At 50.3% G+C, this 23,622-nt stretch overlaps 2 protein-coding genes across 2 annotated transcripts in view; one reads left to right on the top strand and one right to left on the bottom strand.

Moving 5' to 3' along the window:
• The window catches only part of Smc1b (structural maintenance of chromosomes 1B), an 82,526-nt gene extending 79,291 nt beyond the window's left edge, over positions 1 to 3,235 (bottom strand). Inside the window, exons 1-2 of the mRNA XM_004650386.2 lie at positions 3,127 to 3,235; positions 1,239 to 1,427 (exon numbers count right to left, since the gene is read on the bottom strand). Of these exons, the coding sequence (XP_004650443.2) occupies positions 1,239 to 1,427; positions 3,127 to 3,235 (298 nt within the window). The remainder of the gene's footprint in view (positions 1 to 1,238; positions 1,428 to 3,126) is intronic.
• Positions 3,236 to 3,431: 196 nt separating this feature from the next.
• Ribc2 (RIB43A domain with coiled-coils 2) lies at positions 3,432 to 14,428 on the top strand. The gene is made up of 7 exons (XM_004650387.2): positions 3,432 to 3,658; positions 4,203 to 4,284; positions 5,532 to 5,876; positions 6,892 to 7,010; positions 9,368 to 9,595; positions 12,451 to 12,617; positions 13,898 to 14,428. Exons 1-7 carry the CDS (start codon positions 3,545 to 3,547, stop codon positions 13,974 to 13,976), a joined length of 1,134 nt encoding a protein of 377 aa, XP_004650444.2. The 5' UTR covers positions 3,432 to 3,544; the 3' UTR covers positions 13,977 to 14,428.
• Positions 14,429 to 23,622: the final 9,194 nt, after the last annotated feature.

Genomic DNA, 23,622 nt, shown 5'->3' on the forward strand with positions numbered 1-23,622 from the left:
CAGCATGTGTGTGTAATTCTTGTACTTAAAAAGATAAAGGGCTGGAGTAAAGCCCTGGAGTAGTGGCTTAGTGGTTAAGGCACAGGAAGCCTAAGGACCTAGGTTCGATTCTCTATACCCATGTAAGCCAGATGCATAAGGTGATGCGTCTCAAATAAGTAAATGTGTTTTGTTTTGTTTTTTAAGAGAAGATGAAGCAGAAAGATTGCAAGTTAAAGGTCTGCCTAGGCTATATATTGAGACCCTGTCAAGGAAGGGAGTGAATAAGGAAGGGAAACAAAAAATAAATGGAAGGAGGAGAGGGAGGAAAGGAGGTAGACAAAAAGTACTAGGAAAAAATTATTCTAGTGGACCAGAGAGAAAAATAACAACAATTAAAAATATAAAATACACACCTACTTATTATAGTCTATAAAACTTTAGCATGGATGAGAGATATACAAAGAGAGGATATATATTTGGGGGGGGAAGGAATGGGGGTTTCAAGGTAGGGTCTTGCTCTCCCCTGCTCTCCCCCAAGCTGACCTGGAATTCACTATGGAGTCTCAGGGTGGCCCCTAACTCTTGGCAATCCTCCCACCTCTGCCTCCTGAGTGCTGGGACTAAAGGTATGTGCTACCAAGACCAGCTTTGACTTATATTTTATTACAGCAACACAAATAATTTATGAATAAAAAATACAAATTAAAATATCTTATTCAAGTTGTTTTAGGTGATAGAAAAAAACTATATACAAGCCAAAATTATGCACGCAATTCATCACTGAGAAAACAGAGACACAGAAAGAATCTGAGGGAAAACTGACAAGTCCTGCGTCTTAAGAGGTAGGCTCCCTCCTTCATCTTAACCAAATATCTCGAACAAAAGTGCTCTTTGACAGTAGGGGTTCTAAACAAGTAAGTCTGCTTAAACAAGAGTCTTAGCAGAAAGTAAGCTGGGCATGGTGGCCCACACAGCACTCAAGAGGCAGAGGTAGGAGGTTCGCCGTGAGTTTGAGGCCACCCTGAAACTCTATCATAGAGAATTCCAGCTAAGTCCAAGTTACAGTGAAACCCTTCCTTGAAAAACCACAACAGTCTTAGCAGAAAGTAAAACAGGTTCGATTTTCTGCTTCTAAGAAGAGTCGCCAATTCGATATGCCAGTGGAGTATGTTCCGCCCTTCAAAGAAAAAAAAGACACAAGCAATCGAGTTTACTCTTCAAAATCAGATTCATAAACAAAGTCTACAAAAAAGTACCTCGGATAACCCTTGTAAATGTTTTCTCCTCTCCACTCTCCTCCACATATATAATTTTCACACTTGCAGAAGAAGAAACAGGTTTTCCAATATGTGCCCCATGAATAAGTTCTTGAATATTTTTCACTCTTAAATTAGCTGTTTTCTCTCCCATTACAAAACTAAGAGCATCCATTACATTAGATTTTCCTGGGGAATAAAAAAAAACAAAGAAATCAGGTCACCATTAAAAGGTGAAATCCAGCCAATAAACAAGTCTGTGCTGTCCTGTCTGGTAAATGTTCAAAATGAATGTCATTGCAGCAGTGGTAGGGTCATTTGTTTCTTCTCTGCAGTTCTGGCAGAGCATTAACAGGCCTAGATTTAAGGACATACTCAGCAGCTAAGAGCCCTTCCTATGCAAGCTTGAAGGTCTGAGACCACTTGAGTTTGATCCCTAAGACCCATATAAATAACTGGGAGTGGCTGTGTGCCTCTGTAACCCCACTCCCATGGGAAAGAGACCCTCTCCAGAAAGTGCAAGGTGGGGGGGGGGGGTGGCAGCAAGCCCTGAGATCAGTAAGAATGGAAGGAAGAACAATGAAATGGGACATTCTGCTCTAGCCACCACAGGTGACAGCATGGGACACTGCATGGGCACATACATGTACATAGGACGGACACAGACAGACACACACACACAACATACCACATAAACACTGGCAATAAAAAAGGAGCTAGGGCAATGGCTCAGTTGGTTAAAGCACTTGCCATGCATGAGGACCTGAGTTTGGATTACCAATATTATGGGGGGTTTTGTTTGTTGGAGGTAGGTTCACTCTAGCCCAGGCTGACCTGGAATTCACTTTGCAGTCTCAGGCTGGCCTCCAACTCACAGCGATCCTCTTACCTTCGTCTCTCGAACATTTGGATTAAAGGTGTGTGCCACCCCCATTGGCCCAGTATAATCTTTTAAGGAGTTGGATTGAGAGAGGCACAGAGTCAGATTGTCCTCTGGGTTTATTAGACATTACAGAGTGGCCAGGCCTGAAGTAAAGCTTCAGCCCACTACAAGTGCAAAGCATATTTTTTGGGTCAAAGTATTCTATTTTTTGTGTGTGTGCGCCTGGGGTTTTGGCTGCTGCAAGCAAATGCCAGTAGAAGGGGTGAGGGCTTGAGGAGGAGAATGGAGGGGAAGGGCCAGGAAGAGAGGTCAGGGTGGAGAGGAAGAATGAGGGGCAGTTGGAAGGTGAGGACCAGCAGAGGAAAGGCGAAGGCCAGAGGAGGAAGGGTGAGGGTTGGCGGAAGAGGGGTGAAGAAGGGTTAAGGTTGCAGAGGGGTGAAGAGGGCCAGGGCCAGCAGAGACGGGGTGAAGGCTGGAGAAGGGGTAAAGAAAGTGAAAGCCAGTAGGGGGAGTGAGGGCCGTGGTGGAGGAGGGGAAGGCGAAGGCCAGTGGAGGAAGGGTGAAGGCTAGAGAAGGGGTGAGGACTGGAGAAGAGAAGGCTGGAGAACAAGGGGTGAGGGGGTGAGGGCAGGGGCGGAGGAGGGCTGAGGGATGGAGGAGGAGGGGGAGAGGAGGAGATGGGCTGAGGGCAGAAAAAGGAGGAGGAGGAGGAGGGAGGAGGGCGGTGGGGGAGGAGGGGGAGGAGGAGGGGGAGGAGGAGGAGAAGAAAGAGGGGGAGGGGGAGGAGGGGGAAGAGGAGGGGGAGGGGAAGGAGAGAGGGGGATAAGGGGGAGGAGGAGGAGGGCCGAGGCAGGAGGAAGGCCAGGCCGGGTGGGCAGCGCGGTGCTGTTCCCGGGTCGCGGCCCGCTGGGCTCCCACACCGCGCGGCGCGTCCTCCATCGCCTCAGGCCCCGGGCAGGCGGGCGGCAGGGCGGCCGTGCAATCTTGCCGGGCCATGACTGTTACCAGAGCCGTTGGGGCCTATGATGCAGGTGAAGGTCTTGAAGGGGCCGATGACCTGGAGGCCCCGCCACGACTTGAAATTCTCCACAAACAGCAGCTCCAAGCGCCCCATGGCCGCGCTCCGCCGCGCGCCTCAGCCGCCGCCTCGCGCGCCTCGCCTCGTGCGCACAGTCTAGAAAAACGCGGGAAGCGCTTCCCCAAGTCTCGCGAGATGCGGGCGCGCGGGGCGCCGTTCCTTAGCAACGGGACTTAGCGTGGGCCCGCGATCCGCGTCCAGACGCGGCTGCAGGAAGCGAGTGCGCCCGAACTCGTGGGGAGCCGTCCTCTCTGCGCTACAGCTTGCTTTGCTTTTGACTCTTACTTCATCTTTTCTCAGTTTGTTCTGGAAAAACTCCCCGGCCCGCTGCGGGTCTCCACCGCCATGGAGGCGGCGCTGCAGAAAGACCTGGCGCAGGAAGCGGCGCTGGCCAAGAGGAGACATGCAGAGATCTGCAGGCAGAAACGGGTCTTCGACGCCAGAAACAGGATCCTTGGGGTGAGGCGGTAGGCCCCGAGGGAGCCGGGTCGGGCCGGGCTGCTCGGCGGGACGGGTGCGCAGGCTTGCTGAGAACGGAACGGAACGGAAGGCGCTCCCGGCTCCGAGCCTGCGGTGCTGCTCCGCCAGGGCTTCCTCCGGACCCGCGTAGGGGACAGAGGCTGATGGAGCTCCCATTGGATGGCCAGTCCGCAGTCTGATGCAGAGAGTGGGGTCTCGGGAAGGCCCTTGCCCTGCAGAACTCACCGCTGACTGGAGGCGGTGGGTCTTTGAATGGCCTCAGAAAATGTAGTGGGGAACTGGAGCGGAAATCAGAGCAGGCTTCCTGGAGGAGAGGTGCCTCAGCGCGGCGCCGCCGAGGGTGCGGAAAGGGAGCTCTGGGGACTGCGGAGCGCTCAGGCTGGCCAAGGCCGGATCCAAGTACGCGCCGCGCCTACGACAGCAGCTTGTCCACCTGGGAGCAGGCTGAAAGGTGAGCGGGATTATTCTCTACAGAGTCATGTTACCTGGTTCTGACCACTCTTCCCCGGTTTTCTGTTCCCAGGGAGACACAGAAGCCTGGGATGCTCAGGTTCATGACCAGAAGATAAAAGAAGCAACGGAAAAAGCTAGACATGAAACCTTTGGTGAGCATATCCAATGTGCCTCTAACGGGCATAGGGCCATGTGCCTTCATTTCTTCACCGGATAGAAAATGTCAGGCTGGAGGCGGAGCTCCAGGGCACCTGCTTATTGTGCTTGAAGCCTTGGGTTTGAGCCTCAGCACATACGTACACACACACACACGCACAACTTGTCATTTTCATGTTCTTTTAAATTTTCCCAATATCATGACATCAAAATAAAAGAGAGACTAATGGAGAGAGGGAGGAGATATAATAGAGCGTGGATTTGTGAAGGGAAAACTAGGGGAGGGAATTATCATGGTTTATTGTCTGTAAATATGGAAGCTGGCAAGTAAAAGAGTTTTAAAATTTCCCATTATCTTCATGAGTTGATTCTCTCTCTTAAAAGAACTACAGTTGGTTGGGCTGGAGAGATGGCTTAGCGGTTAAGCGCTCGCCTGTGAAGCCTAAGGACCCCGGTTCGAGGCTCGGTTCCCCAGGTCCCACGTTAGCCAGATGCACAAGGGGCGCACGCATCTGGAGTTCGTTTGCAGAGGCTGGAAGCCCTAGTGCGCCCATTCTCTCTCTCTCTCCCTCTATCTGTCTTTCTCTCTATGTCTGTCGCTCTCAAATAAATAAATAAAAAATGAACCAAAAAGATTTTTAAAAAAAAGAACTACAGTTGGGTTGGAGAGATGGCTTAGTGTAAGTGCTTGCCTGTGAAGCCTGAGGACCCCGGTTCGAGGCTCGATTCCCCAGGACCCACGTTAGCCAGATGTACAAAGGGGCGCACACGTCTGGAGTTCGTTTGCAGTGGCTGGAGGCCCTGGCACACCCATTCTCTCTCTCTCTGTCTCTGTCTCTTTCCATCTGCCTCTTTCTCTCTCTGTCTTTTGCTCTCAAATGAATAAATAAAAGTAAAACAAAAAAGTTTAAAAATAAACTATAATTCCACATTCCCTTTAAAAAAAGGACTACAGTTACTGAATTCTAATGTACATATAATTAGGAAATGTATTTTAAGGAAATATTTGGACGAAATATATTTTAAGAAAAAATATATGTATTTCACTATGTTCTTTTAAAAGTGGAAAAGCCTTAAACCTAAATATATACACGTTCTCTGCCCAAAATCTTAAGCACTTCTATGGAGGCCAGCTATTTGTACCTGACACACACACACAAATAAATAAAATTTTAAAAAGTATTTCTAAAGTGAATTTACTGTTTTTCCTCTTACGGTTATTCATATGCTTTGTCTTTCCCAGCTGCCGAAATGAGACACAATGACAAAATCATGTGCATATTACAAGACCGGGAAAGGAGAGATCGGAAAAATCTGTGTAAAGCTATCAATGACTTCCAGCAGAATTTTCAGAAGCCTGAAACTCGACGTGAATTTGACCTGTCTGACCCCCTAGCCCTCAAGAAAGATCTTCCAGCCCGGGTTTCAGATAATGACCTCCGGAATACAGTGTCAGGATTGCAGAAGTTCATGGGAGAGGATTTAAACTTCAAAGAGAGGAAGAAGTTCCAAGAGGAACAGAACAGAGAATGGTCCTTGCAACAGAAAAGGGAATGGGAGCAAGCCCGAGCTGACCACAAACTTGCAGGTAATGAAAGAGACGGGAGAACCTAGTCTTGAGTCTTTCTGACAAAGCAACCCCCTAATTTGTGTGGGTGCTTTATACTCTCTGCGTGTGCCTGTGTCTGTGCGGCATGCATATGATCGTGTATTTCTGGGATGCATACGGAAGCCAGGGGTTGATGTTTGAGGAGTGTCTAACTCAATTTCTCTCCGCTTTATTTACTGAGGCAGTGCCACTTAGCTGAACCCAGGCCTCAAAGGTGTGGTTAGTCCAGCTAGCCAGCTTGCCCCCAGCATCCTGTCTGCTGGGATTACAGACAGACCACCACTCACATTTGGCATTTATGAGGATGCTGGGAATTTAAACTCTGGTCCTCATGCTTGCACCCACAAACATTTTATCCACTGATCAATGGATCAATTTCTTCACCCCCATGGAGGTGGTTTTCCAATTTCTACTAATGTTCACAGTTATCTGCTGTTTTGGCATGTGGGGACAGAGAAGTCAGCCTCAGTTCCAGAAGTCATACAACTCCAGGCATGTCAGCATTATAGGAAACACTTCCTGAATACAGTACCTGTCAGTCCCCCTCCTGGGTGGTGGGGCTCAGTTAACTCAGAATGGGTCCCTGCCCTCATTATGTTCACAGTCTGCTTGGAAGGCAAATGGAAACCCCTAGGGTCCCCAAGTCTCCTGGATGCTGTCAGGAAAGTTCCACGGGCTACTGGCAGGTCCCAGCCAGGTGCCTGATGCTCACAGTAAGGCCCCAAGTATAAAAGAGCCTCTCCAACAGGAGCCTGCACAACCCCAGCACGCCCTCCCTGTACGGAGGCCCTTAGCACAGAGCGGGGAGGCAGCAAGCACCTCCTTGCCTGGCAGCTTCCAGCCGCTGCTGAATTTGCAGTATGCCTGCTCGGCCTTGTAAGGGAGCTCTTCCTCCCTCCTTCTCTCCCTCCCCTCACCCTGCATGAGGACAACCTGCATGGGGAAGGGGCTCCTGGAGGGCCCCTCTGGGCTGACTGTGTTTCCCTCCTGGCAGAGGACTTCTATACGCAGACAAGGCTGCAGTTTGATGAAGCAGCTCGGAGCCTGCAGAAGCTAGAAAGCGCCACTAGGAGGGCCACGTGTGCGGCCGTGAAGGAGTTCAACAAGAAGCAGGTACGCCCAGGCTTGGCGAGGACAAACACACCACAGCTTCATGGGCTCCCCGCGTTCTCCAGGATCCGGAGCTCAGCTTGCTCACTCCGTCATGGCACCGGCCCTAACCAAGCCCCCATGGAGACCATCCCATTACAGAGGTTGATGAAACTTGGTCTGGCCTGTCCCTCAGCCCAGAATGTGGTAGTGAAACCTGCAAACCTCACCACGCAAGCTGGAGAGGCCTGCTGGCCTTTCTAAACCCCCATGACATGAATTCTTAACAGGCAGCTCCTAGGTGCTATAAGGATGGCAGCGAGGCTGATGTCACACCACCCTCCAGGCCCCGGGCGGAAGTTGCCTCAAGTTCTTTACAATTTTGGAAAGAAGACCTCAACAAGCTTTCTTTTCATGTACAGTTCTGTTTCCTGGGTGGGGGGGTTTCTGGGTGCTTTGTCAGATTACCCCATGACTAGAGCCCAGGTCTGTGTGAGACAAACCCTTCCCAAGCAAGGAGAAAATAGGCCAACTTCATTTTGCATTTACCTTTAAGCCCATCTCTGAGTTCTCTTGCTAGTGTGCTGTTTGTGGAACACTGGTACTACCTTCTTAGCTTATATGCTGGAGATGCAGGCTCTCGTATGTCCTGTGATGGTGTATGCAGTCTAAAGCCCCAGAGAGGCCAGGCCAGGTCAGAGAGGAGCAGGACAAACTTATGGCGATTGTGAGGACCAGGGACAAAACAGGCCACCCTGGGGCTGGTTCACCCCTCTCCAGCAAGCTGCAAGGGGTCTTAGAGATAGCCCAATCCTTGCCCTTCATTTTATACCAATATACCAGAGGGGAGGTGTTGCAGTCAGGTTCGCATTGCTGGTAGAAATCACCCAACCAAGAGCAGCTTGTGGGAATGTAGCATTCAGAACACCTAAGCTTATAGGGACACCTGAATCAAACCACCACAGGAGGTGTTAGCTCTCGTCCCCATGGTGAATTGATGTTAGAATGGGACTTTTTGGGCTGGGGTGGAAGGGTTTTGAGTCAGGGTGGCCTAGAACTCACAGCGACCTTCTGTTGGCTGGTAATCCATCTATCTGTCCACCACTTGCTTCTTCATTTATCCATTTGACAGATGTTTACTGAGCCCCTCCTACTAGGCACTGGGTTGAGTTTATGAAATCATAGTGCCTCATTCATGGATTTGCTTATCATGCTAATGATATTTTAATGAGCATCTCCCCTCACTGCCTCATGTAGACAAACAAGGAAGCCACCAGCAGTGCTCTGTCTGGGGAAGTTATGCTTCAGCATTTAGCCTAGGGCACTAAAAGAAAATTCCCAGCTGGGCATCATGGCACACAGCTATGATCCCAACACTCTAGAGGCTGTGGTGGGAGGATGAGTTCCTGGCTAGTCTGGGCCACAGTGAGATTGTATCTCAAAAAAGAAAAGAGAAAAAGAAAAATAAAAGGGGGGGGGAACATCTGAGTAGACCATTCTGGTCAGCAGGGAGGGAGGGCCTAGAGCAGACTGCTTATTTCGTCAGAGAGGAGGTGTTCCATCAGGGCTTAGCATGGGAGTTCCGTAGTTAACATGAAGGGTTAACACTGGCAAATGTCTCCTAAGTCATCTCTTGACTTGACAGAAATATCTGCAGCCCACATTCTCTTGCTTTTTATCTGCCTCTTTCTCTCTCAAAATTTAAAAGGGGCCCTGGGGAGATGGTTCAGAGAATTAAAGTGCTTGCCTTCAAAGCCTAAAGATCTGAATTTGATTCCCCAGTACCTATGTAATGCCAGATGCACAAGATGGTGCATGTGTCTGGAGTTGGTTTACAGTGGCTAGAGGCCCTGGCACACCCATTCTCTCACTTTCTATCTTCCTGTTTCTCTCTCACACTCTAGTAAATAATTTTAACAAATATCTGCCCAGAGAGGGCAGGTGATGGCTACACATTACACAGCTCCTTCCCCTTCAGGATCTGAGCAGTGACTTGGCCAGGACTTACTTTGTACTGGGGGCTGTGGCCAAAGCCTCGGGGACTGCTGAGGAGGTAGTACTTTCTCCATGGTTTAGAAGTCACCACTGTGGTGGCCCACAAGTGTCCAAAGCTGGTGGGTTTTTTGGGGGAGAGGGGCTCACAGGAAAGTACAGTGTCCTGTTCTGACAAATTGGCACACAGACCCAGAGCTCTGTGCAAACACCTGCGGGGAGTGACCTCAGTTGGGCCACCACCAACAGTCCTCTGGTAGCTCGAGATCCCTGGTCCGTCCCACATCCATGCTGACTTCCACTGCCTTTAGCACACCCTAGGATCCTGAGTGGATGTCTTTGAACCTGAAGTCACTGGAGCATGTTCTCGGTGTCTTTCCCCTATCCAGGCCGTAGAGTCAGCAGAAAGGAAGAGGCAAGAGAGGGCGCAAGAACAAGAGGACAACCTGGCCGAGATTTCCGGCCTGCTGAGTGGGGACCTGCTCACCGAGAATCCACTGCAGGCGGTCAGCTCCTTTGGGCCTCACCGTGTGGTCCCTGACCGCTGGAAGGGCATGAGTCGGGAGCAGCTGGCAGAGATCCGCCTCACTCAGAAGCAGCAAGTCCAGGAGAAGCTGGTGCCTGCCCTTTCCCCACCCAGGACCCACCTCTGTACCATGATTCCTGTTCCTAATCTAAACACGGTTCTCACCCTCAGAGCGGCAGCTGCTGCTGCTAGGGGAGGAGGCAAGCCAGAGGATTCGGCCCACACAGAATGTGTCCTGTAGCATGTGAACGAGGACATGGGGGACAACTGTGGGGCATCTAGACAGTCTTAGTGTTAGGGAGAGAGAAACTCAGGGACAACCTTGAATAAGTTCAGTGTACAGTACCCATTGGGCATCTGTGGTATTGGGGTTGCCTGAATGTTGCAAAAGAAAAGAAAGCAAAAGCACAAACAGCACCATTTTAAACAAGCTAGAACCTTTCCTCTTATATGTAGACTAAGCCCTTGCACAAGTACTCTCAGGCTTGTATGACGGTTTTATAGTCACTGGGTAGTGTTCTTCCATCGTTGGCACCTCTTAGTATGGAATGGCCACTTGAACACCAGCCATCACATGCATGAGCCAACTGTGAAGAAGAATCACTAAGTAGTTTCCTAGGTATTTCCATTTCATTAGGCGGCAGTTACTCAAAGACGAATTCTAACTAAAGACTACCTGGAGATGTAGTGTTGATTCCCAGCAGTGACTTGCTAGTGGTTCTCTACTAAGGAGAGAACACCTGCTACCAGGCAACAAGAACCTTTGTGCCTACAATTGCTTTTGAAGGGTGGGTGGCGGAAAGTAAGAAGGCAGGGGAGTGTGGGCCGTCATCTGCACAGTATCAGGGTAGCACACTTGGGTGTGTTCTCGGGCTGAGTCCCACAGGAGAGAGCTGAGCTCTCTGCAGCATCACCATTTATAGAGGAAGGACCTGCTGAGGGCAGCCAGTGGGGCACAGATGCCAAGAGGTGTGTCCTGGAGGACAGGGAGGCAAAGAGAGAATCCCTGAACCGGTGCCACTCCCAGGATGTGGACTGCAGCCTGGTTTCTACACACCTGGTTCCCAGGGAGGCAGTCTAGCCAAGGGGATTGATTGAGGCAGGCCAAAAAAGACACCACCGAGGCAGACGTACTCTCAGGCCATTGCCAGGCAGGGTGCTGAGCGATGGGGCCAAGGAAGGCCTTGTGGGTTGACTGTAAGTCAGCAACATCTTTGTTGGTGGGACGGAGGCGATGCCCCTGGGGCAGCAGGAGAGTCAGGGACCTAGAATGTCATCAAGGGCTCCATGTAAACAAGAGCCCAGATCTGTCATCCCAGCCATTGAGCCAGACCCAAGGGCACAAAATGGAGAGCTAAGTGGCATTTAGGAGAACTTGGAAGGGGTTGGTCAGGAGGGCCATAGTGCCAGAGGCCCAGGGGCTTGTGGTCATGGACTCAAAGCAGCCAATGTGGGCAGGTGTATTTCCAGCCATGCTCAGTTGGAGGGAGAGTTGGGGTTCATCACAGGGCTTGTCTGTCAGAGGAACCAAGCAAGAGACTGCTGCTGGCTGGTAGAGATGAAGACCCAGATGAGGGAGGGGGAGAGAAAGTGGTCAGTGGATTAAGTTCTTGATATAAGGCCAGGGTCTTACAGTAGAGAGGTAGAATGGTGGCCCTTGGAGATGAGATCAGGGGAGAGGTGTCAGTGAGAATGGTAAGGCAAGGTCAGAATCCCAAAGTTGGGGCTCCCCAGCAGCACCATTGGCCTGCTGGGTGTGGTTTAGCAAGCCCCTGCCGGGGGGATTCTGATACTACTGGAGTTGGAGGCCCATGGTGGGGAAGCTGAAGAGTAGAACAGAGCTGCCCCTTGAGGGGTGAGGTCATTCATAACTAGCAGGAGAGACCTGGACAGCGCTGTCCTGAGCTGCTAAGTGGCTGTGCCTGGAAGACTAGCCTAGCTAGTGGTGCAGGGTAAGGAGGGGTCCTAGCCCAGGTGCTCGCCTGTAGGCAGAGGTGCTAGGGATGAGGAAGGGCAGGTTAAGGAGGAACACAGGTGCCAATAGCAGCATGAGGTCCTGCCTTGTCCCCCACTCCTCCCGCTGGACCATCTGGAGGAAGGTGAGCCCTTTGCCCAGAAAGCCACCTAATATTCGTCAGCCTTCAAGATTCAGGAGGCAGGAAAAAGAGTCCACATTAATCCTTGTCACTGGGACTCTTCTCCCACACCTCTTGCTGCCCTGTCCTCCCTGTGCCTGGGGTGATTAGGAAAATGGAGCTTGTGCAGAGTCGTTGGGCTACAGGCGAGCATGTGATGACCAGGGCACCTATGATGGGTTCCTTTGCAGTGAAGTTTCTGAGCTTCCCAGCATCTGACAGGCCAAGCTGGTATCTGCCTGCCTTTTGATTCTAGCATGGGGCTAAGCTGGACACATTGTGGGTGCCCTGCCCACCCAGTCTCTTCTTTCTGCTGGGAGAGGGAGCTTTGGGAGCAATCCACAGCAGAAGGCTGGCAAAGGTGACCCTGCTAGGGAGCCACTCTCCACACTAAGCCTCTTGTCTTCTGGAGGGCGCCACAGTTTGGGAGGAAAGGTTTGGAGCTCTTATTGACAGGTAAAATGCAGAAATTTGGGGGCTAGGCTGCCTTCCCTGCACTGTAACTCCAGTCACTGAGTTGGCTGTGATGTCAGTATGTCAGGGGCTGCGGGTGAGCCCCATGTCACTGCTGAGCCAGACTGGGAACTCCATGGGACTCCACTCCCCCCTGCACCAGGGAGCCTGTGGTAGGAGCTGTGGGAGCTTTACTGCCCCTTCAGAAAGAAGAGGGCAGGAAGCAGCTGGGCTGCAAATGCTGAAGGCAGGGTGAGGGCATCTGCCTGCCCTTTCCCAAGCTGCAGTTTCCTCCCACATGGCCCTCTGAGGCTCTTGGGCCCTGGGGAGAGGTGGTGACAGGTCTCCCTCCCTCCAGAGATGTCAGGAGGAACAGCGCCTGTGCAATATGGACTGGGACCGGCGGAGGATCCAGAAGGCGCGAGCCAGCCTTCTCTGTGACCGGCAGCAGCAGCGCCTGCAACGGGGCCTGCGCAAGGCCCTGGACTGCAGCAACCTCAGCCTGGCCCAGGAACAGCATTCACGGTGAGTGCTGGGGAGGGATGCAGAGACAGCCCCTCTGGCACTGGGTACCAAAGCAGATGCAGTCACAGGTAGGCAGACTGACCAGCCATTGCTGTGCACCATGGATTTGGGTGCCTGAGAGCTGGGAAGGCCACAGAGTTGTCTTCAGAGTCAGGAAGGCTTCCTGGAAGAGGCTTCATGGCTGAGCCCAGGAGAGGGCAGTGGAGGCCCACTGTGGACCTCTCCAGGCAAAGGGAAGAAGGGCTCCTTGGGCTGTGTGACACTCGCATGTCTCCTGTTATGAGGTACAGCCAGCCCAGTGTGTCGGCTGTGTGTAGACTGGAGAGCACACCTGTGGATGGAGCACATTTACTGGCCTGTGTGCTCAGAAGGAACCCCAGAGTCACCTTCAGTTGGACCTCTGGTCACTGGTGGTGTCAGTTGTCAGCACTTCACTTGGGGCCAGAGAGGAGCACTCAGACATGGTCTGGCCCAGCAAAGTCACACCTGTGCAGGTTTAACTGCAGGGGCCCGCACATGTCCTTGGTACCAGTCCCTCATCTACTGCAGTGTCATCTCTGAGGAGCAGTGGAGGGAACTCTAGTTTTCAGCTCATTCGGGTTAAGATGTAGTCCATCTGTGTGCGCGATTCTGTGTGTGTGCTTGCTTATGGAGAGCAGAGGACCCACGTCCTTCACATGAGGACCCTCATTGGCCTAGAGCTGACCAACTAGACTGTACTGGCTGACCAGCTTGCCCTAGGAATCCTCCTGCCTCCACTTTCCTCTGGCTGGCATTTTAAAAATTTTATTATTATTGTTGTTGTTGTTGTTTTTGGTTTTTCGAGGTAGAGTCTCACTCTCACCCAGGCTGATCTGGAATTCACTATGGAGTCTCAGGGTGGCCTCGAACTCACAGTGATCCTCCTACCTCTGCTTCCCGAGTGCTGGGATTAAAGGCTTGCGCCACCATGCCTGGCATTATTGGCATTTTTAATGTGGATTCTGTGGATAGAACTCAGGTCCAATGAGTTCTTGCCTGCAAAGCCCAAGGACCCATGTTCAATTCTCCAGGCCCCACATAAGCCAGACACACAAGGTGATGCAAGGTTGCACACATGCACAAGGTGGCACACATGTCTGGAGTTTGATTACAGTGGCTGGAAGTCCTAGCATGCCAGTTCGCTCTCCCTCCGTTCCTCCCGCCTTTTCTCGAAGCCTCCCTTGCTCTCACTCTCTAGTATTAAAAAAAAAAAAAAAAAAATGTATACACTTGCTGATCTTTTCTTCTTTTTTTACTAGGAAAAAGTACATGAATGACATGAACACAAATCAACTCTCAGAAGATTATTTCACTCAGTTTAATACAAGAAGCCGGTGATGGAAGAGACACCCTCATTCCCCTTATGCATAAACTAGAGAGACACTCTCACTTTACCTAGAATGTGTTTCGTGGTCCAGAAGGCTCTTAACTCACTGCCCTCTAAAGAGTGTGTGCTCTACAAGCCCTGTTCTGGACAGGGCTCCGGTGCAGCTCTGGGGGCTGTGGACAGAGCACAGGTGCCCCTTAAGTGGTTGTTCTGGAGGCCCCCGTGTGGCCTGCGCTGTGCAGGCTCTCACTCCCCTGCTGCCGGCAGTCTCGTGGGTGCTAACTCCACGGTATCGCAGGTGGCCATCACTCCACAAGCTCCACGAAGTGTTCTCTAACGGTTCTCGCTGCTGCACAGAGTGGTCAGTCTTTTTACTTCTCCCATTATCTAGCTGGAGAACCTGAGTTGCCCATGTCCAGTGTGTTCAGGATCCCCATGACCTGTCATGGTTCAGGTTATGCCCAGAGAGTCCTCTCAAAGACCCCAAAGTACCAGTTCCACAAAGCACAATTTTTTTTTTTATTTCTATCTCTGGTAAAAGTCCAGGCTGACCCGGAAGCCCTGCCGGGTGGAGGTGGCATAGTACCTTCTACTCACTGTTCTGCCCTGCCCTCCCACTCCTGAGGGCCACACCTTTGCTCCAGCTGCCACCAGATACCAATGGAGCATACTATTTCCCCTTCAAGGGCATGGCCTGGAAAGAGTTTCACCTCTGCTCACATCCCCACTGTGTCTTGAGTTCCAGCTACCAAGTGTGGGAAGCATCCACACTGACTGAGGCAGAATTGCTCCCTGGAGAATTGCGCCACCACTGCCATTGCCAGTAGCTGCTAGAGTAATGCATTTCCAAGGAAGGCCAGGCCATTCGTGAACCTGAGGTCACCAGGGCAGTTTGCCCTCTGGGGCCATCATTTTACAAACACCTGGCTAGTGATGATGTTGCTGACGTGGCCTAAGATGTTTGGGCCATCACTGGATCCACCCATGCCTGTTGCCAAACTGCTGCAGTCTGGGACACGTTTGGTCTCCCTCATATCCTCAAGGAGCCACTGCCTGGTGAAGGGCTTCAGCCACAGGTGTGTTAGCCACATCAGTTCTCTGGAGGGATGTGGAACCCTGTGATACTGACCAGAATATTGCTGAAGGCCCGGGATAAACAAAGGACCACACTGGAGAGGAGATCAGGGGTCTGGCCTCCCCAGAGGTGCTTCCTGCAGAGCCTAGAACACCATTTTCACAGGAATGGCTGTTCCTGTATGGGCCAGTAAATAGATTTCTCCTCTCCATGAGGATGCCTATCACATTGGACTAGCGTTCAGTCTAATGACCTCGTGTGAATCATTGCATCTGTAATTGCCCTGTTTCCAATAAGGTTACAGCTAAGTACAGGGGGTGAGAGCCCTTGTGTTTCTTTTGGGAAGCCATATGAGTGCCTTCTGGGAAAATCTCCTAAGGAGCCTCAGTGCTCTGGGCCAGCACTCTGCTTTGGGTAGCCCTCTGCTGATGATTGACAGACAGGTGGTGGATCCTCCTGCTTTTGAGGGAAATCAGTGAGAAATGGGAGAACCAAGGGCATTTCATGCCAGTTCCTGTATAGGGAAACCCACCTTAGCCTGGTGGGAGATTCAGGAATAGAAGTTTGTCTTGCACAGGAACCATACATGAGTCCAATCTAGGAGGAAGCCAGTGCAGCCATCAGCATTGTTTCTATCCCTGAAGCATGGGTCTAGCATTGCCTGTGAACTTTGTGCTGTCATAAAAGATTCCTGCCGGGCGTGGTGGTGCACGCCTTTAATCCCAGCACTCGGGAGGCAGAGGTAGGAGGATCGCCGTGAGTTCAAGGCCACCCTGAGACTCCATAGTGAATTCTAGGTCAGCCTGGGCTAGAGTGAGACCCTCCCTCAAAAAAACAAAAAAAAATAATAATAATAATAAAGATTCCTAAAAGGCCATGGAAACCAATTCATTTTTATAAACCATGTGTGTATAGAAAGGAAAGCCAGCAGTTAGAGAGATGGTTCAGCAGTTAAAGGCGCTTGCAAAGCCTGCTGACTCAGATTCCATTCCCCAGTACCCATGTAAAGCCAGCTGCACAATGGGATAGGCAGTCTGAAGTTCATTAGCAAGGCAAAGGCACTGTTTCTTCTCCCTCCACACCAACATAAATACTTTAAAAAAAAAAACCTGGGTGTGGTGGCACACACCTTTGATCCCACTCAGGAGGCTGAAATAGGAGGATCGCCGTTGAGTTTGAGACAGCCTGTGAGTACACAGTTCCAGATCAGCCTGGCCTAGAATGGAAGTGGGAAACCCACAAACAGAAAAAGACCTCAAGACAAGTTTGAAACCAGACACTAGCCTTTGTTAAGTTTGCCCTCTGCTGGTGATTGGCAGCACAGCAGTTCCCTGTGGTTGCAGGAACAGGCAGGAAAATGTGAGTTACTAAACCTCCCACCCCAGGCGGGGGGCTGGGCAGGTTATCCCAAGGCCTGTGACACCACTGGAGTTGTTGATTGTCCCAGGTTGTGAGCCTCTCCAGGCATGACACCCTCTCCACTCCAACTCAGAGGCCTGTTAGGGCCTTACACATCCAGCCAACATGCTCCATTGTATCGTGGTTTTAACAGGCTTTAAAAAACCATCCTCTGGCTGGAGAGATGGCTTAGTGGTTAAGGCGTTTGCCTGCAAAGCCAAAGGAAAGAATGAGGAGACAGAGCATGGGAGACCTTAGGACCATGAAGTCAATCTATGATATTTTAGTGGTGGACCTAGGTCATTGTCCAAACATATAGAATGTCCAACACTAAGAGCAACCCCTAGGTACTCAGTGACCTGGGGACAGCCGATGTTGGGGCCAGCAAGTGAAGCAGATGTGCCCACCCACATATAAGAAGACTGGAAACCCAGTAGCCTTCCCTGAGGTCCTGGCAGAGTCATAAAGATGACAATGAAATGGATGGTGGAGGGGCAGCGTCATTACGATGACAGCCAATCCCAGCCCTGCTGCCAGTAGCCCGAGGGCTCCCCACTTAGAGCCCTCCACTTAGGTAAAGCTGGGGCCTTGACTCCATCACAGAGAAGGATTTGGGGCTGAGTCAGGGTTGAACACAGCATTATTCCAGAGATTTTCATAGTCCACTTTAGGGTTAGGTGCAAGTACTGAAGAGTGGAAGAGACCCCATAGGAAAGAGACAAGAGCATGTACCCATGACATGGGTGTGGGCTTCGCAGAGAATTGAACCTAAGTCTCCTAACAATAGCTATACATGAGATTTTGTGACTTTTAAAAGGTTCAAAGATAAAGCAAATGGGTTTTTTAACTTTGTTTTATTGACATGTTCCATAATTATAGACTTATTGTCTATATATACCATGAGAACCCCTCCCCCCCACTTTCCCCTTCACAAATCCACTCTCCATCATATCCCCTCCCCCTCTCATTTGGTCTCTTTCAGGACCAGAGGTGGGGACTGACTGCAAAAAAAATCATGGGGCTACTGCTAGGAGTGGAGGGACTGCACAGAGAAAGACAGTCACCCCATTGCCACTGAAACTGCACTGTAACCCATCTGATGCCCTCCTGGTCCAGTAAGATCCCTTGCTGCCTCACATTGCCATATCCACCAGCAGGTGGCAGCTCTGGCTCACTGGCGTCCACCTCCACAGAGCCTTGGCCATCTTGTTTCCGCATGTGCCCAGGGTTTTTCTCTGCCAGTAGAAGAGGCCAGCATGAAGTGTGCAACCAGTACTTTACTAATTGCAATGCCACAAGACAACAGGACACCATGAGCCTAGGCTCAGTAAAAGTCCTAATTCTTGGCACAGGCAGAGTCATGGAGTGGGGCCAGAGAGAATGGGCAGGGGCCTGAGTACATTTCCCACAGGAGGTATCTTACTGACCATGGGTGACGCCTCAATGTGGTGTTAGTGACGAAAAGGAGCTGCAGGATTCCCATAACTAGGCCAGAAACTAAGCTTCCTATAAAGGACAAATGCAGAGTGCGGCCTCATCTCTGCTCATTCTCCCCCAAAGGCCCCAGCCTTGCTTCTCAGCCCTCACTCTCTGCCCATCATGGAGCTAGTACCCCTCTGTGCAGAACTTGCAACACCACTTTGGCTCGCTCTGTGCCTGGTAGAACTATCTTCTTCCTTCCTTTCCATGAAGGAAGACTCTAGTCTCTTCAAGCAGACCTTCAGTATGTCCCCGTTGATGCAAAATACACAGCTCTCACCTCAAAGGGGATAGGAGAAAGTTTATTTGGAAGCCAAATGTGAGTGACCATGGCCTGAATACACAGGTTCAGGATACTATGAATTCCATGTTCCAACATGTGAACCATTTCATGAAGGTTTTATAGTTTATAGAACAAACAGTATAACAGCAAACTGGGGAGATCTCTGTCACTGGCTTTAGATGTTATCTGATGACATTCTTAGCCTTGTGTTGGCAGAAGCTGGTGGCCTGTTAGTACATCCCCAAAAGGTTTCACCTGATCACCTGCTACTCAAAAGGATGTTAGGTATGACACAGAGGTAGGGAATGAATGGCTGTTAAGGAGCTAAATGTAGTTCAAGGTAATTTGGCTCTGACTGCAACATTTCATCTCTCTGTGACCACAGGAGTTCTATCAGCCTTGTCAGCCTTGTTGGAGTTTGATGAAGCCCTTTTCACGAACTTTAGCTCACAGCCCAGAGTATGGCCAAGGTGGTACCATGGACCAGTAGAAAGCCTGGGGTCTTTTGAAGGGATCTTTTCCTTTTTCCCATTCTAGAAAAGCTTTCCATGCATCTAAATAGAGTCAGAGGAAACTCCAACTGCATTCTCCATGGTTTTGGAGCACAGACGTTCCAGAGCTTCCTGAAGAAAGAAGAGCCTTGAGCCATCTCCTCCACGCCAGGCTCAGAATCACCTCAAAGGTTCCCACAAGGCCTTGGATTCACAATATGGCTTTGTTGACAAGGTGTCCAGTGGGAGTTGGCAGAGCCTGGAGCCAGGACTCACAGTGATCTGGATCTGCTAGGGACAAGAACAAAGCCAAACAGCCACCACTAAGTCTCTTGCCCAAGGTCACTCATTGTCCTTGGCTTACTCCTCTGGTAAGAGGCCCAGAATGGCCTGTCAATGCCAGGTCCACCACTGACTAGACCAATCTTCATTCTCAAGTCCAATGACCACCAAGTCTTAGTAAACAGGGTCACCTGTGCAGACGGGCAGTCCATAGGCCAAAGGTCTCCTCCCCAGGGGAAGGTCTGTGGCTCAGAGTATGTATCTGGGGAAGAGCAGGGTGCTTACAGCAGCAAACATAGTCAATAAAACCTGCTCCTATTCTTCTTTAAAAAATATTGTATTCTGGGGCTGGAGAGATGGCTTAGTGGTTAAACACTTGCCTGTGAAGCCTAAGGACCCGGGTTCAAGGCTCGACTCCCCAGGACCCATATAATCCAGATGCACAAGGGGGCATACACGTCTGGAGTTTGTTTGCAGGGGCTGGAGGCCCTGGCATGCCCATGTCTATCTACCTTTCTGCTTCTCTCTCTCTCTCAATTAAATAAATTTAAAAAAATACACACAAAAATATTATATTCTGGGGCTGGAGAGATGGCTTAGCGGTTAGGTACTTGTCTGTGAAGCCTAAGGACCCCAGTTCATGGCTCAATTCCCCAGGACTCACGTTAGCCAGATGTACAAGGGGGAGCACGCATCTGGAGTTCATTTGCAGTGGCTGGAGGCCCTGGCATGCCCATTTGCTTTTTCTTTCTCTCTCTGCCTGACTCAAATAAATAAAAATAAATGAAATTATAATATATATGTGTACACACACACACACACACACACACACACATATAGTATTCTGGGCTGGAGAGATGGCTCAGTGGTTAAGGCATTTGCCTGAGAAGCCTAAGGACCCAGGTGTGATTCCTCAGGACCCATGTAAGCCAGATGCATAAGGTGGCACATGCATCTGAAGTTCGCTCACAGAGAGAGAGAGAGAATTGGCATGCCAGGGTCTCTACTGCAATCGAACTCCAGATGCGTGTGCCCCCCGTGTGCAGCCTTGTGCGCTTGTGTCACTGTGCATCTGGCTTACATGGGACCTGGAGAGTTGAACATGAGTCCTTAGGCTTCGCAGGCAAGTGCCTTAACTGTTAAGCCATCTCTCCTATTCTTGCCCTGCTCCTATTCTTTTTTTTTTATTTTTTTATTTTATTTTTTTAGTTTTTATTAGCATTTTCCATGATTATAAAAAATATCCCATGGTAATTTCCTCCCTCCCCCCCCACACTTTCCTCTTTGAAATTCCATTCTCCATCATATTACCTCCCCATCTCAATCATTGTACTTACATATATACAATCTCAACCTAGTAAGTACCCTCCTCCCTTCCTTTCTCTTCCCTTTATGTCTCCTTTTTAACTTAATGGCCTCTGCTACCAAGTATTTTCATTCTCACGCAGAAGCCCAATCATCTGTAGCTAGGATCCACATATGAGAGAGAACATGTGGCGCTTGGCTTTCTGGGCCTGGGTTACCTCACTTAGTATAATCCTTTCCAGATCTATCCATTTTTCTGCAAATTTCATAACTTCATTTTTCTTTTTTTTTAATTTATTTATTTGAGAGCGGCAGATACAGAGAGAAAGACAGATAGAGGGAGAGAGAGAGAATGGGCGCGCCAGGGCTTCCAGCCTCTGCAAACGAACTCCAGATGCGTGCGCCCCCTTGTGCATCTGGCTAACGTGGGACCTGGGGAACTGAGCCTCGAACCGGGGTCCTTAGGTTTCACAGGCAAGCACCTTAACTGCTAAGTCATCTCTCCAGCCAAATTTAACTAACTTTATTTAAACAATAAAAGGACTCTAAGGTGGACATGGTGGCCAACACCCTTAGCCCCAGCACTTGGGAGGCAGCAGTAGAAGGATCACCATGAGCTAGAGGAGCTGGAGGCCAGCCTGGGACTACATAGTGCATTCCAGGTCAGCCTGGGCTAGAGTGAGATCCTACCTTGAAAAACAAAAAAAAAGGGCGGGGGGAGTCTCTAAAAACAGGTAGTATTGTAGACCAAAATTGGTTCAGAATGTTCCATTCTACCAGTATGCTACCTACTTATAGCTTTAAAAAAAAAAAGCCCGTGGGCTTGGAAGATTGCGAGTGGGTAAGATACTCGCAGTGCAAGTCTGAGGACCAGAGTTTGAACCCCCACCCCAGGCATGATGCTGTGCCCGTGAGCCAGTCGCTGAGGAAGGAGACAGGAGGATCCCTGAGTCTTGCTGGCTGGCTACTTTCACTGAATCAGTGACTCTAGGTTCGAGAGAACTTGTCTCAGAAACAAAAAGTTCAATGGAGAGTGACTGAGGAAGACACCCACCCAGCACTGGCCTCTGGGCTCCACACGCATGTGCATGCATACCCGCGCACACATATGAGCATGCGCACACACACATGCACACATAAAGTGACATCCTGAAACGTGTTCACAGCTGATTGACCAGCTAGGATTGGCTGTAGCTCAATTGCTGTGTCTCCATTACTTAGTTACAGGAGTATATTCTTAGGTTAGGTTATAGTATCTTAAACATCAAACTAGGGTATTGTGTTCCCTATTAGGGGAGGCAAATTTATCATTCAAGTTTGGACAGATTTAGGCTAAACCTCAACTTCACAGAAAGCAGATTGACACTTAACGTGCATACCTCTGACAGCTCTTAAGTATGTCTGTCTAGCCCAATCTCTGCCCTGATTCTAAGGTCAATATTCAATGACTACTTGATCCATCTACTTGGATGCCTCATCTTCAATGAATGTGTCCAAACACAACTGCTTTCCCTCTACCCCAAGCCTGTCTCTCCAAATTCTTCCCCCTCTGTCTGTCCTTGGAACCCCGCCCCCCCACCGCCTCAACTGCTTACACAGACAGATTGCATGCAACACTGGGTTCTCTCTCCCTCACTCTCACATAGAATCCATCAGCAAATCCTGGTGGGAAGACATCAATATAAAGAATTTAAGGGCTGGAGGGATGACTTAATGGTTAAGGTGTTTGCCTGCAAAGACAAAGGGCTCAGGTTCGATTCCCCAGGATCCATGTTAGCCAGACACACAAGGAGGCGCACGCTTCTGGAGTTCATTTTCAGTGGTTGGAGGCCCTGGCGTGCCCATTCTCTCTCTCTACCTCTTTCTCTGTTAAATAAATAAATAATAATTTAAACACCTCTTACCTTCTTACAGCCATTATCTCCTGCTATATGGTTCCATTAACCTCGCTAGTCCCTGTTTCTCACTTGTCCACCCTCATTTTTTTGTCAAAATAGTACCCAGAGTCTCAGTTAAAAAGCAAGTCAACTCCGGGCGTGGTGGTGCACGCCTTTAATCCCAGCACTCGGGAGGCAGAGATAGGAGGATCACTGTGAGTTCAAGGCCACTCTGAGGCTACATAAGTGAATTCCAGGTCAACCTGGGCTGGAGTGAGACCCTACCTCAAAAAAACAAAACAAAACAAAAATCACATCAGAGATGAGGGGATATCTCAGCCTGTAAAGCACTGAGGACATGAGTTTGGATCCCCAGCACCCACATAAATGCCAGGTGTGGTGACACAAGCCTGTAATCCCAGTGTTTGAAGGCAGACAGGAAGTTCCCCAGGACGAGTTGGCTAACAGGTCTAGCTCTGGGTAATGAGCTCTGGGCTCAGTGAGAGACCCTGTCTTAAATAAGGTGGAGAGTCATGGAGGAGACATCTAATGTTGGTCTCTGGCCTCTGCCATGCACCCACATATAAACACACACCACCTGCACATATGCAAAATTAAACAAAAAAAAAGCAAGTCAGATCTTCCCAACTTAGAGAAGAGCCAAAGGTCTACATGACCTCACTCTCTCTGCCCTACATGCTTCCTGGCTGTGAACTGATCAAAAGTCCACACTACTGCCCGGGCCCGTCGGCACTCACTGCCACCGCGTAGCATAGCATGCCCTTTCTCCAGATGCCCACGTGACAAGTTCTGCCACTTCCCTGGGGACTCACTCCATAGTCTCCTTCTCAGGGAGACTCATTCTGACTCCTTCATAGAGTGCTGCTACCCTTCCTCCATGCCGCTTAGGCCATGTTATGCAGCCACCACGTGTCCTCTTGGTCACTCGGTGCACGTTCCTTGGGGACAGGCGCTGCTTATTCACTCCATTTGTGGAGCCGTGAGTGGTTTGGGACGTTGCTGTTGCATGAGTTGTGAGGTGTGACTTTCATAGTCTGAGCACAGACAGACAGGGTTCTGCTCATGTGTCTCCAGAGCCAGGAGGAGGGGACTTTCCATGGGGCCTAGTTAAGATTTCTGTGAAGTCACCGGAGGAAAACCTGGCCCAGGGATAAACTGTCCAGCCACACAGTGTGGCCTGTGGTCTGATACCACTGATCTTGGAGAGTGCCTTATGGAGGTGTGTTTTACAGCTCCATGGGAGGACGCTGGAAGTCTAAGGGCCAGCACCCCTATGAGCCACGAGGCACATCGTGCAGCATGACTCTGCTGTGACACCAGAGACGGCCAAGGGGTCAGGGAGCAGGCCCAGCCAGATCTTGTGTCAGAGAATGTGACAGCCATCTCAGGGTGGAAAGACCATGTCAAGCGGCGGGCAGCTCTCCACACGGATCGCACCCAAGCTCC

This window comes from Jaculus jaculus, chromosome 6, assembly GCF_020740685.1.
Source record: "Jaculus jaculus isolate mJacJac1 chromosome 6, mJacJac1.mat.Y.cur, whole genome shotgun sequence".
NCBI lineage: Eukaryota > Metazoa > Chordata > Mammalia > Rodentia > Dipodidae > Jaculus > Jaculus jaculus.